This window comes from Brassica napus, chromosome A4 (assembly GCF_020379485.1).
Source record: "Brassica napus cultivar Da-Ae chromosome A4, Da-Ae, whole genome shotgun sequence".
NCBI classification, from domain to species: Eukaryota; Viridiplantae; Streptophyta; class Magnoliopsida; order Brassicales; family Brassicaceae; genus Brassica; species Brassica napus.
Genome location: NC_063437.1, coordinates 14,133,388 through 14,148,355, shown reverse-complemented (window position 1 = coordinate 14,148,355; position 14,968 = coordinate 14,133,388). Strand labels below are relative to the sequence as shown.

Below are 14,968 nucleotides of genomic sequence, written 5' to 3'. Positions count from 1 at the left end.
ACTACACAGATTCAAAAATCATCATTGGATTGCGTTTAGACAGGTACAAACTTTTAATAAAGTAATAATTGGTTTACAACTAAACAAAATCTAATACAATAATTATTTGTAGATCAAATTTGGTACGTCTAACTTTATGGGACAAGGAGGCGTCTAATTTTAGGGAGTTAAATGGCATATCAACAAGGAAAAACCATGTCGCAATCATCACAAGTATCATTCCACGGATACATGAAGGTAATAAACTAAACATAAACTTCACAAAAAACAAAATGCTAACAAATATTTCACCTTTTTCAGGAAAACTATCACTCACAGCAACACCTGGAACGCGCTTCTACTTTAACAACGAAATTGAAATCATCCAGCGCTTCCAAAAGAGGAATAAACTGCTATCCTAAGCCTCATAGCAAACGCCACCAGTCTACTTTTAAAACATTTACGTTACAACTTCCTTCATTAATTAAATTGTCACACACAAAGATTATTTTCTCATTCAAGTATCGAATTCCTCAAAACTATTTATTATTCATTCTTACAGTTGTTTTTTTTAATAAAAAAAAATAGCACTGAACTTCTACCCTGTCTAAAAAAACAAAACTTAACTTATCCTTTCAGAAACCAAAAACAAAACAATTTTAATTCACCTGATTTTTATTAAACATGTAATCCGCGCGCAGCGCGGACGCCGGCCCTAGTATACTATAAACACTGTTAAAAAGACGTAATAGTGTTTACGCATTTCCCTAATACTAGTTGATATTTTTTTTTTGTCAACTACTAGTTGATATTTTGTATATATGTATCCTATATATAATAGGAGCAAATTTTTATACAGTTCTGTCTCTGGCGGAATCGAGTTGGATCAGCTTAACACAATCTAGTAATGGAACATTTACCTATTTTGAGGAGGGTCAACCTTATAATTAATATATTTTACAAGGGTCAATAAGCTAAAAAATTTACAAAAAATAAAACATATACAGTACCTATTTTGAAGGCGTCATGAAACTTACCGGGCAGCAATTAAAACAGCAGGAAGTTTACGGCTGCGATAAAACGGCACGACGTTTTATGGTCCTGAGTTTCCTTATTCCCAGAGTGAGCGAGCGAGCGAAAAGAAAGTAGAAAAACAAAAGCAGAGAAGAATCTTCTTACGATCCTTCAATCACTTGGCGAGAATGGAGAAAGTGAGACAAGCATCGCACGCAGGCTCTTGGTATACCGACAATCGTGAGTTCTGTCTTTCCTCTAAGTTATCATCTTAATTTTAGGACAGAGAATTAGGGTTAAAGGTTTTGTGTTGATCTTTTTGTTTTTACTATCTGAAAGCGAAGGTTTTGATTTTTTTTTAAAAAAATTGTTAATGAATCTCAGGCAAACACTAATCTGATGTTTTTGTATCTGGGCTTAGGATTTGATATCTCTAGATAATTAATGAAGTTGTTTGGGATACAAAAGTTTTAAGCTTTGACTGTTTTTCTTTCTTTCTTGAATTGTCTCTGCTTGTTCTTGCGGCCCCAGCTACAAAGTTGTCATCGGATCTTGAAGAATGGCTAAGAGCAGCTGGTTTGACCAAATCTCCTCATGTCCGAGGCGTTATTGCCCCGTAATAAGTTCTCTCTCTCTCTCATTTCCTCCTCCAAGTGTGATTATTACTTGTCCTAACTTCTCCAAGGGATTCAGACACGCAGGTTATTCCTACTCTGGTCGTGCAGCTGCTTACGCCTTTGGAAACATTGATCCCACAAACATGTAACCCAATCTCGCTTACATTGTTTTCATTACATCTTTACTTGGAAGACTGTTGATGTATTCAAGAGTGTATCATTATGTCTTGTTTTCAGTTCCAGGATATTTCTTCTGGGTCCATCTCATCATTACTATACTCCAAGGTGCGCTCTTTCCACCGCAACAGTTTACAAAACCCCTATAGGAGATCTACCAGTTGATGTGGAGAGTAAGTAGCTTCTCTAAGAGGAAAGATGTTCTTTTTTTTTTTGCTTTTGTTCTTATATATGTATTCTCCACCACCAGTGATTAAGGAGATAAGAGCTATGGGGAAATTCGAAATGATGGATCTCCGAGTCGACGAAGCTGAGCATAGCATGGAAATGCACTTGCCCTATTTGGCTAAAGTATTTCAAGGGTAATCACATCACATCACATCTCTCAGTCTTTAGATTCTTGTGAAAAAACTTGATAAATAATGTCTAATAACTTGGTATCAGGCACGATGTGAAAGTTGTACCGATCTTGGTTGGATCAGTGAGTACTGAAAGCGAAGCCATGTACGGTGAATTGCTAGCTAAATATGTGGACGATCCCAAGAACTTTTTCTCAGTGTCCTCTGACTTTTGCCACTGGGGCTCAAGGTTTAATTACGTGCGTTATGACAAGAGTCATGGTCCGATACACAAATCGATTGAGGCGCTGGACAAGATGGGTATGGATATAATAGAGACGGGAGATCCAGATGCCTTCAAGAAGTATCTTTTGGAGTTTGACAACACCATTTGTGGACGCCACCCTATTAGTGTTTTTCTCCATGTAAGCATTTTCTTTTGCTATGGTCTCTGCTGACATTCTTAAAATTTGTTGTTTATGTTTAATGGTTGTTATTTTAATTTCAGATGCTAAAACATTGCTCAAGCAAGATTAAGATTAATTTCCTGCGGTACGAGCAGTCAAGCCAGTGCCAGACAAAGCGAGACAGCAGTGTCAGCTATGCATCTGCTGCAGCTAAGTTGGAATGTTGAACTGAAGAAAATTGAAAACTTGGTGTGCAAAAATTCTCATTTGGTTTTAAGGTCTTTTGGTTTTAATTGCTAAGAACGTTTTTACTAATATCTGTAATAAGAAAAAACACAAGAACCTCTTCCATTGGCTGATGTCTAATCCTTTTTTATTTCTCTCACAATTACATTCATTTAAAGTTAACACTTGGCTCAAAATCTACGGAGGCAGAGAAGAAACAAGAGATAGATCATAAGTTAACTCTTACTTTCTGAATGTTCTGGCAAAGCTTGAAAATTGAAGAAACTGCAAGAGAAGATAATCAGACAAGATCACTAGAGTTAATAATACATTAGTTGATATTTGATAAACATGTAGTGAAAGATGATGAGCTCCCAGGATTTATACAAAGAGTACCGAGACTAAGAGATGTCAAAATATGCATTGAAACTACTAAGCGCCACCATCCTGCAATAACAACAATGATCATTACACATTCCTTTTCAAGAATAAAAACTAACTGAGGAAATTTCTTATATCATTGGCTTATTAGTGGTATTCTCAGTGACTGGTAGGCCTGAGCTGACCCGACTATAGCAGAACACATCCAATTCTGTAATAAGAACAAATCAAAATGCTAAGAACTCGCAGCCTCATTATTGAGATATATTAGGTGTAGTCAAATATATGTCTAGATATATTTAGTTTTATTTGTTAAATTATTAATCAACTGGTCCAACTATAACAATATTGTACAACAAGCTGGTAGAGTAGATTATTTTTCTATTAATAAAGCTGATCTAAGAGAAAAAAAAGAGAATTATATATTAATAATAACAAGAAAATACAATCATAAAACAACAAATCATATTTCATTACAAAAGAAGTAGAAGAAAAAAACGAAGCGAAGACCAGAACATTGTGGGACCAACCACTTTCTCGCAACTACTACTCATTTCACAATAACACAATTAGCGACGACTTTTTATAAAAATTGAAACTGTTTTGTGTCTTCTTCTTCCTTATTACTCACAAACATACATACAAATCAAACGCATAAGCACATAAAATAAAATTTTACATAGAAAAAAAAAACAAAAAATGGGGTTTCGTGGGAAATTCTTCTTCCCAATGCTCATGACTCTATCGTTATTTTTAATAATCAGGTACAACTACATAGTCTCCGGTGATCCTCCTCTCCAGCAAGATCTCCCTGGACGTCGGTCATTTTCTTCCAGAGATGACGTCATATCTTCCGTCAAGACTCCGCCAAAGAAGACTAAGAGACTTTTTCACACGGCTGTGACAGCCACTGACTCTGTGTATAGTACATGGCAGTGTCGGATCATGTACTATTGGTACAACAGGTTCAGGGACGAACCTGGTTCGGAGATGGGCGGGTATACCCGAATCTTGCATTCGGGTCGACCGGATGGGCTCATGAATGAGATCCCTACCTTTGTTGCAAACCCTCTTCCCTCTGGTGTTGATCAGGTTTATTATTTTATAATTAGTTTTTTTCTATTGATGATGGGTATAAGACAGAAACACAAATTTACATATATATATAGCTCAAAACTTATCATACACTACCTATATTTGAGAATGATCATGCTATTAATATTTTATTCTGAAGTTTATAACTGAAAATAGCCATCACATTAACGAAAATAATCTCAAATCTTGTATGATATTGATATGATTTATTAAAATAAGTAATGTTCAAAATAAATAGGTAATGTTCGACAAAAGAAGTGATGTTCAAGTTGTAAATAAAACTTTTTGCAATAAGCATAGTCATCTTCATTTTTTAACAAGTTATCCCTAAAAAGGGCATCGCAAACGATACAAAAGCCGGTGTACAGAAAACATAGAGAATTGAGATGTTTAAATAACCCTGGGCAAAATCATCATTATTCTAAATTAATAAAATCGTAATATGTTTAAAACCTTTTCATGGTGAACATTCTTTAAAAAAAAAAAAATAAACAAAAATTCATATGGTGATATCATGATGAGTTGTGTATAATGTGCAGGGATATGTAGTTCTGAATAGGCCTTGGGCGTTTGTGCAATGGCTTCAACAAGCACACATAGAGGAAGAGTATGTACAATTTTACATTCTTAGCCCCTATTTTCAAAATATTCTTTTAACTACCTATTCTCTTAATACACCATAGTTAAGATTGTTGATTTTCAACCCCATATATAGGTAGGAGAATGCCACTTTTGATGTTCATATTTTTTTCTTCTTTTCTTGATCACCATTTCAGTTACATTCTTATGGCGGAACCTGATCATATCATAGTTAAACCAATACCGAACCTAGCCAGAGGCAATCTCGGGGCTGCATTTCCCTTTTCCTATATTGAACCAAAGAAATACGAAGCGGTTCTCCGCAAATTCTTCCCTAAGGACAATGGCCTGATATCAAAAATCGACCCCATTGGCAACTCTCCGGTGATCGTTTCTAAAGTATAGTAATCTCACCCTTAATCCAAGTCGTTGTGGTGTAAATATATCTGGTTATATTCATAAATAATCTAATGTTTGTTTGTTAGAATGCATTGATGAAAATTGCTCCAACATGGATGAACGTTTCTTTAGCTATGAAGAATGACCCACAAACAGATAAAGCTTTTGGATGGGTCCTTGAAATGTATATACGTCTCTCTACTCTTCTTTGTCGTCAAGTTCTAGACTTACAAATTACAATGTTATATTAAACATGATATGCTTTATTTTTGTTATAAGGTATGCATATGCTGTTTCGTCTGCGTTACATGGTGTGAGCAACATTCTACACAAAGACTTCATGATTCAGGTTTTGATCAATAAAACTTTATATATAGTATATACTGATAAGTTTCAGACTTTTTGGAGCATAACAAATCATGTACCTTTTTCTTCTTGTGTAGCCTCCTTGGGACACTGAATCAAAGAAGACGTACATCATACATTACACTTACGGTTGCGATTTCGACATGAAGGTACGTAAAATGATGAAACAAAAATCAATCAACAGAAATAAGTTTGGGTTATGTACTGTGTTTTATGGGTTTCCCAACTTACAGGGAAAGATGATGGTTGGGAAGATTGGAGAATGGAGATTCGATAAACGGTCTTACGGTGATAAACCGCCCCCAAGAAAACTCACATTGCCTCCCCAAGGTGTTCCTGAGAGCGTGGTACGTATGGCTTCAATAGTTCCTTTTTTTTTTCTTGCACAGTCCTGATCACTAATTGGACATAACACAACGCAGGTGACATTGGTAAGTATGGTGAACGAAGCTACGGCTAATATTCCTAACTGGGAATCCTAAAATAATTTTGTTTTTTTCTTCCTGTAAGCAAGATTGCATTCCTTTAATAGTTTTCATTACTCCAATATTTCAAATTTAAATCCATTTGTGGGTTGGAAGAAAAGAGAAAACCGTAGCTGTAGAAAACTAAAGACGGCCTTGACAATATGCGAGTCATTGTTGACAATCAACCATACATTACTTAATATCGCCTTGTTGATTAAGCAAAACAAAAATATGGTGAAGTAAACAGATCAATATCAGGCAAAACAAAACATGTGCTCGAATACTTGTCTGTGTTTCAAACTCAATCTATGTTAGACTTGTTAGTGTGCAACTGTGTTTTGGCTATGCAAGTTTCTTCTTCTCCCTTGAGATATTTTGTCATTCATTTTCTAGTTTAATAATAGATCATGATTCGAAGTTCGAACAGTCCGCTTGAATATTTAAGCCCAAATTAATGTCATTATTAATATAGAAAAGAACGCTAACAGACACTAAAAAAATCAATAAACACATGCACAAGCAATACAAGTTGTGTAACACGACTAATCAATCAATATACAACTATAACACTTGCCTCACGTACGCGAACTTTCTTTATTCTCTTGTCTTTAACACATATCCCAATAAGATCAAATTTCAAAGAGCAAGTGTAATCTTGTGTAATCTTAGATACAGATAATAGAGACTTGGTAATCTGAGGGCAAACAATGACATCATTCAAAGGTAAAGTATCTGATGAAGAGCCAATTACTACAGAGCATGCGCGTGAGTGATAGGTAAGAAATTCCCATTTCCCATCATCACTGTATCTGATTCAAGATATGGCTGTGTTTCAGATTCTTAAGGTAATAGTGACATGAGCCATTTCTCATTGTATTTAGGTACCATTCAATGCATGAACCATTTGTGACGTTTGTGATATGCACAGTAGGCTTCAGAATCTAGTGTGCTTTTAGTGATACATAACTAGTGTTTCGCTGAAACAAGAAGATTTTTACAAGAACAGCCTATTTGGTGGCTTACATTTTTTCTTGAATTGCGCACACTTCGCAAAAAAAAAAAACAAGAAGCAAAATATCGTTATACCCAAGAAATTAATTTCATAAGCAGAGAAGATAAAATCGAGAATAATATTTGGTAATCCTCTTATTACATTGTTTCATTCCCTTTTTCTCTTCTTACATAAAATCTTCTCGAATCCTTGTTGAGTAGTGTGAATTCTTGTCGGCGAACTCATCGCTTACTCCTCCCATCTTCTCTGACCACGGACAAAAAGCTAAACCACTGATCTCTCTAGTAATTACCTGACGGCATTGCAGTTTCAAGCTTTCTTTAGCGCGTCCCGTACAAGGTCTCTTCTTCCTCTATGGGTGTCATGTTCAGATCAGGGAGGAAGAAGAAACCCTTTTCTTCAGATCTCTTAGTTTCACTTGTTGTTCTGTATGAATGTTCCTTTTTCACCACTTTTCCAGAGCTGGAGAAAGGTAACCGCCTCTTTCTCCGGGTCTCGTCGAGATTAGATCTGTTAACTGAAATATTCTTGATTCGATCTGAGTACTCAAGCTACAAAACAGTAAACGATTCTGATTCAGGTTTCAAGATCAGCGGAATTAAAAAAAAGAGAGAGAACGGAAATGCATTAAAGTCACACACACACACACCTTCATCCTCTTCAAGCTTTGGTTCTTGGCACTTCGTTTCTTGTATGTCGCTTGCACATTTGCAATATTCTGATGAAAAGATAACAGATCTATAAGAATACGGTTTTGGTATAAGCAAAAGTTCAAGAAAAGAGAGAAAAAAACCTTTTGAAGGTTAAGTCTTTCCTTCAACTGAAAGTTCTCTGCATCTTTAAGGTCCAAGAAGATCTGCAGAATAATTCCCCAAGAGCATTAGATAGAGATCGTGCGAGATAAAGAAAGAGGGAGAGAAGTTTAGTGTCAAATGGTTACACCTTTTGTTTCTTTGATCTCTTGTAGCTGCTGATTTCATTTGTTACGTGTAACGCCTGCCACATATACACGCATTGGTTAACGATTATATAAAAGAGATTAAAGAGAGGTATTAGATGCTAAAGAGGACTCTTTAATTCGAAATTATAAAACATTTTTTATTTTCATAGAACATGGATCATGCACGCACGCCACATCATGGTAATCCCGTGGCTTGGTTCACATGACACCATCAAACCACATCATCATCACGTGACGACAATATATCCGACAAGATTTACACCACTTGTTTAAAAACGACAGCGTTTGTAAACCCAAGAAAACTCAAGTTTTGACTCTGCACATCAACAATGCCCCATCTTTTATGGGACCAATACTAACAAAACCCGACCGGTTTTAACCAACGCTAAATACCGGTTTACGAAATTACCGGTTCGTTATTCAGATTAAATTCACAGTAAAAAAATCTTAGATTTAAAGTGGGGGAGATTAGCAATATTAAAGTCACGCCCACGAATCGTGCAACTTTCCCAAAACGAAAGAGAAAAAAAACAAATCTGAACAAAAAATAAAATAATTAATCCCCAAAAAAGTTAAAACGTTTGACTCAATGGCTGGATCCGTAAACAAGAAATCCACCTACGTTGAGGGGTAAAAAGGTAAAAAAAAAACAACTGGAGCTTTAATTTTCTGGCGGAATAATCAAAACTTTTCCGGACTAAAACTGACAAAACCCAATCTAGCTAAAAAAGCTCGACGATGTACCGTTTACGTACGATGACGTCAGCAAAATAAACCGGAAATCGAAAACGGTAAACCGCTAACAAAACCGAATTCGCAATTTCACGAGGAGATCCTCCAATTATCGACCAGATCGAAACCAAAAGTAAGAGGAAACGAAGATTCCAGAGGAGAAGAAGAAGAAGAAGAAGAGGAACGTTGACATACCTTAGATCCGTATCCGGTAGACGTAGAGCATGTAGACTGACGACTAGCGTCTTCAAATCCATCGGCGGAGGGACAAGAAGAGCCGCCGCTGCCAGATCCGCCGCTCCAGCATAGAGGAGTCATCGGACTGGCTCTAGCCGAATCCGTTTCCTTCTTTAAAACGCCTCCAACGCCTAATCTCGACCTCGGTTTACGAGAACCCCACCGTAACAGAGGAATATTCGCGGCGGACTCTACCGTTCCGGCGTGCTTGAGGCGCAGAAGAAGCTCCACCACCACCGCGTCTTCCGTCAGAGCCGCCGTCACCCACTCGTCTTGCGTAACTGCCGTTGGCGTTGGTTTCTTCATCGAAATGGATACTGATAAAACTCACAGATACAGAAACGGCGATAAAGGAGCGAGAGAAGAAGAGAGAGAAGAAGAGAGGGGAAGTTGGAGAGAAATGGAAAAGAGATGAGATTGATGGGACTATTATATGAGCCTTCCTTATTATTATTCCTCTCTTTCATTTTTTTTCTTTTCTTCTTCATTTATGAAAATTATAAAATGAATTTTTTCATTTCTTTTGTTTCAATGAGATTCGCTTTTTCTGTTTTGTTGTCGACGATGATGAAAAAGGTTTTAGATTGGGTCCATGGCTATGGGACCCACCTTTTACTCTCTTGGAGCTAAGGTCGAGATGGTGAGGAATCTTCTTCGGTGTTTTCCCCATTCCCAGCCCATTAACGGCCCAATAAATAGACGAGTCATCGGCGTATTATCCGAATACCAAACACAAAAATGGAAGCCAAAACCTGAACAAAATTTTATAAAAATTTAAATGGTTCCTATTTTCTAAATCCGAAAAACTAAAGTGGAACCTAACCTAAAACTAAATATATACCATAGTATCTGAAATATAATTAATTTACTTAAAATATTAATTATATTTAGTTTTAAAATAATTATATACATCTAAAAGTATAATTTATACAAAATAATTTCAAAAACCTGAATTGCCCAAATATTTTTTTAGTTTTTGGATTTAACCCGGATTTCGGGTTTTTGGTTTTTTGGATTTAAACCTGAACAAAATTCAAATCGCTTCTAATTGGATTTTGTTTTAGGGTTTTACAAAAAAAAAAAATAGAAAACCAAAGTACGTCATATTTGTTTAGGTTCAAAGACACTCTTTGCCCATTAAACTACAGCAATAAAACTTTTTCTAAATGGTTACCCTGTTTTTGCTCTAAAATAACTCTATAATAAAGTTGTCATATAATCCAATAATACTCTATTTTATAGTGAAAAATAGAATGATGTAAATAAACAATTTTTTGTATATAGAGTAAACCTATTTTTACTATAAATTCTATTTCAGAATCGAAAATGGAGTGGAGTTGGAGATGTCCTAAAAGGTATCTCTAATAGTACAACCAATAATTTTTTATATATTTCATTCTAAAATAAATTAACTCTATTATATAGTGAATCATTGGAGCAAATCCAACTCTATAATATAGTTACTCTATTTTAGTGTGAAATATAGAGGAGAATTTTGTGTTTCATTGAAGATGGTCTTACTCTATATTAAGACCATCTTCACTGGTGTATTCTATTTTTCACTTTAAATAGAGTAACTCTATAATATAGTTTGAGTTTGCTTCAATAGTATTCTATTTTAGAATAAAAAATAGAGTGATGAACAAAAAAAAATAAGTTACTCTATTTGAAGTAAAACTATTTTTGACTCTATTATAGAGTGAAAAATAGGGTATCATTGGAGCATTTTTACTCTAAACTGTATTTTCGAGTGAAAAATAGAGTGTAATCAAAGATACCCTTATAGTTAAAAAATAACATTACTCTATATTCCAATATCGAACAATTGGAGCAAATCCAACTCTATAATAGAATTACTTTATTTTAGTGTGAAATATAGAGAAATTTATTGTGTACCATTAGAAATGGTCTAAGAGCAGCTGTGATAATCCTTGTGTACCATTGAACCATTTGTTTTTACAAAACTTTAGTTAGAAACTAGGGTCGGCCCGCCCTGCGGGCGGGGAGTTGGAAAAAAACTATTTATATGAATTTACATTAATTTTATGAAGCATTTAAAAAAAAAAATTGTAGATTGAAACAATATTGTAAACAAAAAAAAAATAGAATTAAGAGATTATGTTATTATTTTTAATAAATATTCTTGGACTGAATTAAAATGACAATAACTTTCATTATTCTATGAAGGACAATCTAATATAATAGGATTAATGATGTCCTTCATGTGCATATAATTATGCAATGATCATGCGAGAAAAAATATGTTAAGGAAAAGCTTATATTATCTAAGCCAAAACAACATTTTGTTAGTGTATGAATAGCTTGGTCTATGTATATTTTAAGTAAAATATGATAGTTTTCTCCTAATGAAAGTCATACTTCAACTTGACTGCCACTCAATTGAAAACAGTCTGTCGTTATTAAATAAGTTTAAAATTTATTAGATAGGTTTTACTATTAATATAGAAGTTATTAATACTATGGAAACTTGCGGTATGAATTAACAATATATTTAAACTAAATGATAATATTGTATGGATGTTTTATAGAATCCATGATTGTATGTAATAAAGATCTTATGTTGCAATGCATGTAATTATCTTGCAAAATATATTTTTGCATTGGTGTATTAATACTTTGAAATAAAACCTTTTACCGTACAAAAGAAATCGTTCAAAATTTTCAAATATCAAAGTGTTCATTTATTCAAATAGCTAATTAGGAGTAATATATAATAATATGTCATGTGCGCTATTGTATGAAAAAAAAAAGTTAGGAGCACTATTTATCAAAAAATCATGGACCTTAAAAAATAAATCGATGTAAATGGGTAAAGAAAATAATGGTTCCAATGTTTTTTATTTTTTGTTAAAACATTATTCATATGTTAAATGCTCAGTATATGTATATCAAATTACTAAATTCAATTTTTCATTCACTATATAATATTATACTTTTATATGTATGTTCACTAATATAATATAAACCTATTGGTTCATCTATTTTTTTGGTTTTTACGGGCTATTTTACATATTAAAATAAAATAAAAAATATTGTATTGTATTTTCGATACATATAAATGCAATTAAAATCATCGTACTCGGTTCTGGTGATTTATATTAATTTTTCATATCGGAATGATGGGAATGAATATCAACAATATCATAAGAACTGTTTTATGACGTATTCGTAAGACGAAGAACACAACAATATTTGTTTACTAAATATAAGCGTACAAATGTTTATATTTGAAACTCCTTCAAAAATATAATATTAATTATCTTAATTTTGGATTAATACTTTAAACTATTTCAAATAAAATAAAAACCTTGTAATAGTTTATGTTGTACATACTTTCGAGTGTATATTATTATTTCTAACAAAAGAATAACGTCGACAAAAATTATAAGCGTTACATTTTTGAATTTTGACTGGGCTCCTAATTTCTAACAAAAAATAATGATGAATATTAATGTTACTTTTAACTCAAACTAACCTATTATTTGAAATGTTAATCAAAATTTACAATATAATTTGTAAGTAAATAAAATCGTTTTCCGCTCTACACCATAACTTTTATTTAAGAATAACATTTTAGCTTTCAATTATTTGATGAAATTAAACATGTATTTTATACAAAGGTTTTTTTTTTTAGTATTTATTCACCCGCCGTAAATATGTAGATGAGCAATCGATCATACTCAAAGTGGGTTTCCAAAGTTACAACATAATATTTTAAAAGATATTTACAGGTGAAAAGGAAATAAGCAAATAATTTGAAATGGCTAGTGGAAAGCTATACTACGTTGTTCATATGAGTACAAATGTACAATCACCAATCATCATCAACCAACCTTATCTCAAAGCCACCCTCCATAAGCTTTGTAAAACCCTGCATTTCTCACAAACAAACGTACGATGCTGATTCTGTAGAATCCCACCAGTGTTTCAGAGCATTTTAAACTAACTTTTTGTGAGAGAATCATTGATCACCAAAGTGCCTTGTAACCAGATAAACTGGTATTTTAAGAACACAGGCTTTTCCTTTTCCTATGCTTTTTTGGTTCCAGCCTCTTGTTTTGCTCTCTCCCTCATGCCTTAGAACGAAATCATTTGTTGTTCCTGAAGCCGCAGGTGTTTACTGAGTGCATGACCAATTTGTTTCCGCTCTTCTGGAGACAATGCCGCTATACGCTCAGCTAGCTCTACGATCTTGCTCGAAGGCTGGGGCCTAGGACCATATGAATATTGCTGCAAGAAACACACCTGCACAGACCATTTTACTTGGGTTACATTGGCATAATGAACATTCATGAAAAGTGATACTTCATGACGTACAACTCTGCTACCATACAAAAGTCAACCCAAGATTATTTCAAGTGACACAAAAAGAATTCTACGATTCTAAAAATCTACAAATCTAAACAACTCTCCTATGTTACATAAAGAGGACAACTTTAGATTTGTGGATTACTAAATGTTGTTGTTGATCAATGCAAAGAGAGCTAAAATCACAGAATGAGAATGATTATGCTTACATGATGAACAATATATGGTGGAAGAGTAAGCCTTTCACCTAACTGATATGGCGGAGTGCACTCAACTTAGTAAGGTAAGTCGGTTATCTCATCCAAAGTGGTTGAATCGTTGAAACGAATCAATAGAGGAGACTCGGGCAGTATAAAATTCTGATTGCGCCGAGTCACATAAGTGGTGAGACGGTGGACGTTGACGGTGGTTAGCATGAGCAGGCCTGAGCATGAGTGTTGCCTGAAAACAGAAAAAAAAACGAAACTATAATGAACATGAGTTAACCATAATACTGAGAAGAGGTTTCTCTTGTAAGATTAGTAAGAGGGGGAGTATGATGTTCAGGGATTGAGACTGACCTTTTTGGAGCAAAAGCGAACAACACATCATCAGAGTCTACGTGATCTAAGACTTTCCACTTTCTAACAGAGTTTTTAGAACCAGACATATAGTTCAAGAAGCCAGAGAAGCTAGGAACTTTTCAGGGGAGGTAGAACAATAGCGAAACCAAACTCATGATGCCTGTCTCAAGTCTATCTTTCAAACCATTGTCGTAGCTATATGCAACCGCTCGTTGGAACTCATCTAACTACATAGAAACTATACGATGAATCAATAAACGATTGTTGTTTTCATGGATTGAGAGGATGGTTTTCAAGGGAGGAAGGCTAACCTTTTATAGTTGCGGGTACACCGCCTTACAGAAGAGAAACTTGCATTCAATGTCAGATCTTGGTGGATGGAGTTAAGAAGGCCATAAAGGCAATGAATCTATAACTCGAAACGTTTTGGTCAATTAGAAAAGAAGATTAACCGAACAAAGCCCATGACACCATCGATTAAATGAAACAGTGAGTATAGAAGAGATGTACACGATTGGAACCCCAATGAACGGAATTGTCACGCTGACCTCTGTCTGCATCTCAGCCTCTCTAATGGCGGAGATCGAAGATTGTGATGAACCCTAAACTCCAGAACGGTGCGGATGAAGGGTCTTGCTTTTCACGATAGCGACATGGGTCCTCGAGGACATTATTGGGCCCAAACAACACACAGCGAAGCCCACATAAATCACGGAAGAAAGTTAATGAAACGCAGCGCGTAGTCTTAGTGGACACGCGTCGCCCCTATATTGAAAGACTTTCCACGTGGCATCACAGGAGGGTCACCAACATCTTTATATATATATAGATTTAAGGCTCTTTTAAAATAAAGTATAACTCGTTTTAAAAAAAAAACTAATAACGTTATTCATATAAGTATAACATTGAACTGGGCCTGTCCAAAATGACATCTAAAGAAACCCTTAGCTATATGCAACTTGTGGTGATTGTATATTGCAATCAAAATCTCCTCATAATTCTCACAAGCATCCGGTGTTCTCTACAAATACTCAATCAATCCTCACAAGCAACCTCTGTTTTCTAAATTACCCACAAACATCTCCCTAAG

General features: G+C 34.7%; 3 protein-coding genes and 1 long non-coding RNA gene across 6 annotated transcripts; 2 read left to right on the top strand and 2 right to left on the bottom strand.

Annotated features, from left to right (window-relative positions):
- The first annotated feature begins 1,046 nt into the window (after positions 1–1,046).
- Positions 1,047–2,883, top strand: LOC106448631 (protein MEMO1-like). Its single transcript, XM_048777743.1, has 7 exons — positions 1,047–1,233; positions 1,525–1,609; positions 1,687–1,755; positions 1,848–1,960; positions 2,038–2,149; positions 2,232–2,550; positions 2,634–2,883. Exons 1-7 carry the CDS (start codon positions 1,182–1,184, stop codon positions 2,757–2,759), a joined length of 876 nt encoding a protein of 291 aa, XP_048633700.1. The 5' UTR covers positions 1,047–1,181; the 3' UTR covers positions 2,760–2,883.
- Positions 2,884–3,719: 836 nt separating this feature from the next.
- LOC106449943 (hydroxyproline O-arabinosyltransferase 2) lies at positions 3,720–6,244 on the top strand. Its single transcript, XM_013891602.3, has 8 exons — positions 3,720–4,230; positions 4,773–4,840; positions 5,010–5,211; positions 5,298–5,395; positions 5,491–5,560; positions 5,655–5,726; positions 5,811–5,924; positions 6,000–6,244. The coding sequence occupies exons 1-8, from the start codon at positions 3,838–3,840 to the stop codon at positions 6,057–6,059; spliced, it is 1,077 nt and encodes a 358-aa protein (XP_013747056.2). The 5' UTR covers positions 3,720–3,837; the 3' UTR covers positions 6,060–6,244.
- Positions 6,245–7,127: 883 nt separating this feature from the next.
- On the bottom strand, positions 7,128–9,530 carry LOC106446693. Of its 2 annotated transcripts, XM_013888469.3 has the most exons (5): positions 8,945–9,530; positions 7,999–8,052; positions 7,850–7,912; positions 7,706–7,774; positions 7,128–7,607 (listed from the first exon to the last, which is right to left on the bottom strand). In XM_013888469.3, exons 1-5 carry the CDS (start codon positions 9,290–9,292, stop codon positions 7,377–7,379), a joined length of 765 nt encoding a protein of 254 aa, XP_013743923.2. In that variant the 5' UTR covers positions 9,293–9,530; the 3' UTR covers positions 7,128–7,376. The 2 variants fall into 2 exon arrangements, with proteins under 2 accessions (XP_013743923.2, XP_048633699.1); XM_048777742.1 differs by having other exon boundaries at positions 7,706–7,912; positions 8,945–9,475.
- Positions 9,531–12,744: 3,214 nt separating this feature from the next.
- Positions 12,745–14,647, bottom strand: LOC106446697. Of its 2 annotated transcripts, XR_007339049.1 has the most exons (5): positions 14,389–14,647; positions 14,190–14,287; positions 13,876–14,116; positions 13,525–13,756; positions 12,745–13,252 (listed from the first exon to the last, which is right to left on the bottom strand). It is a non-coding gene; the product is annotated as an uncharacterized LOC106446697 (long non-coding RNA). The 2 variants fall into 2 exon arrangements; XR_007339048.1 differs by having other exon boundaries at positions 14,190–14,627.
- Between the last annotated feature and the right edge of the window lie 321 nt (positions 14,648–14,968).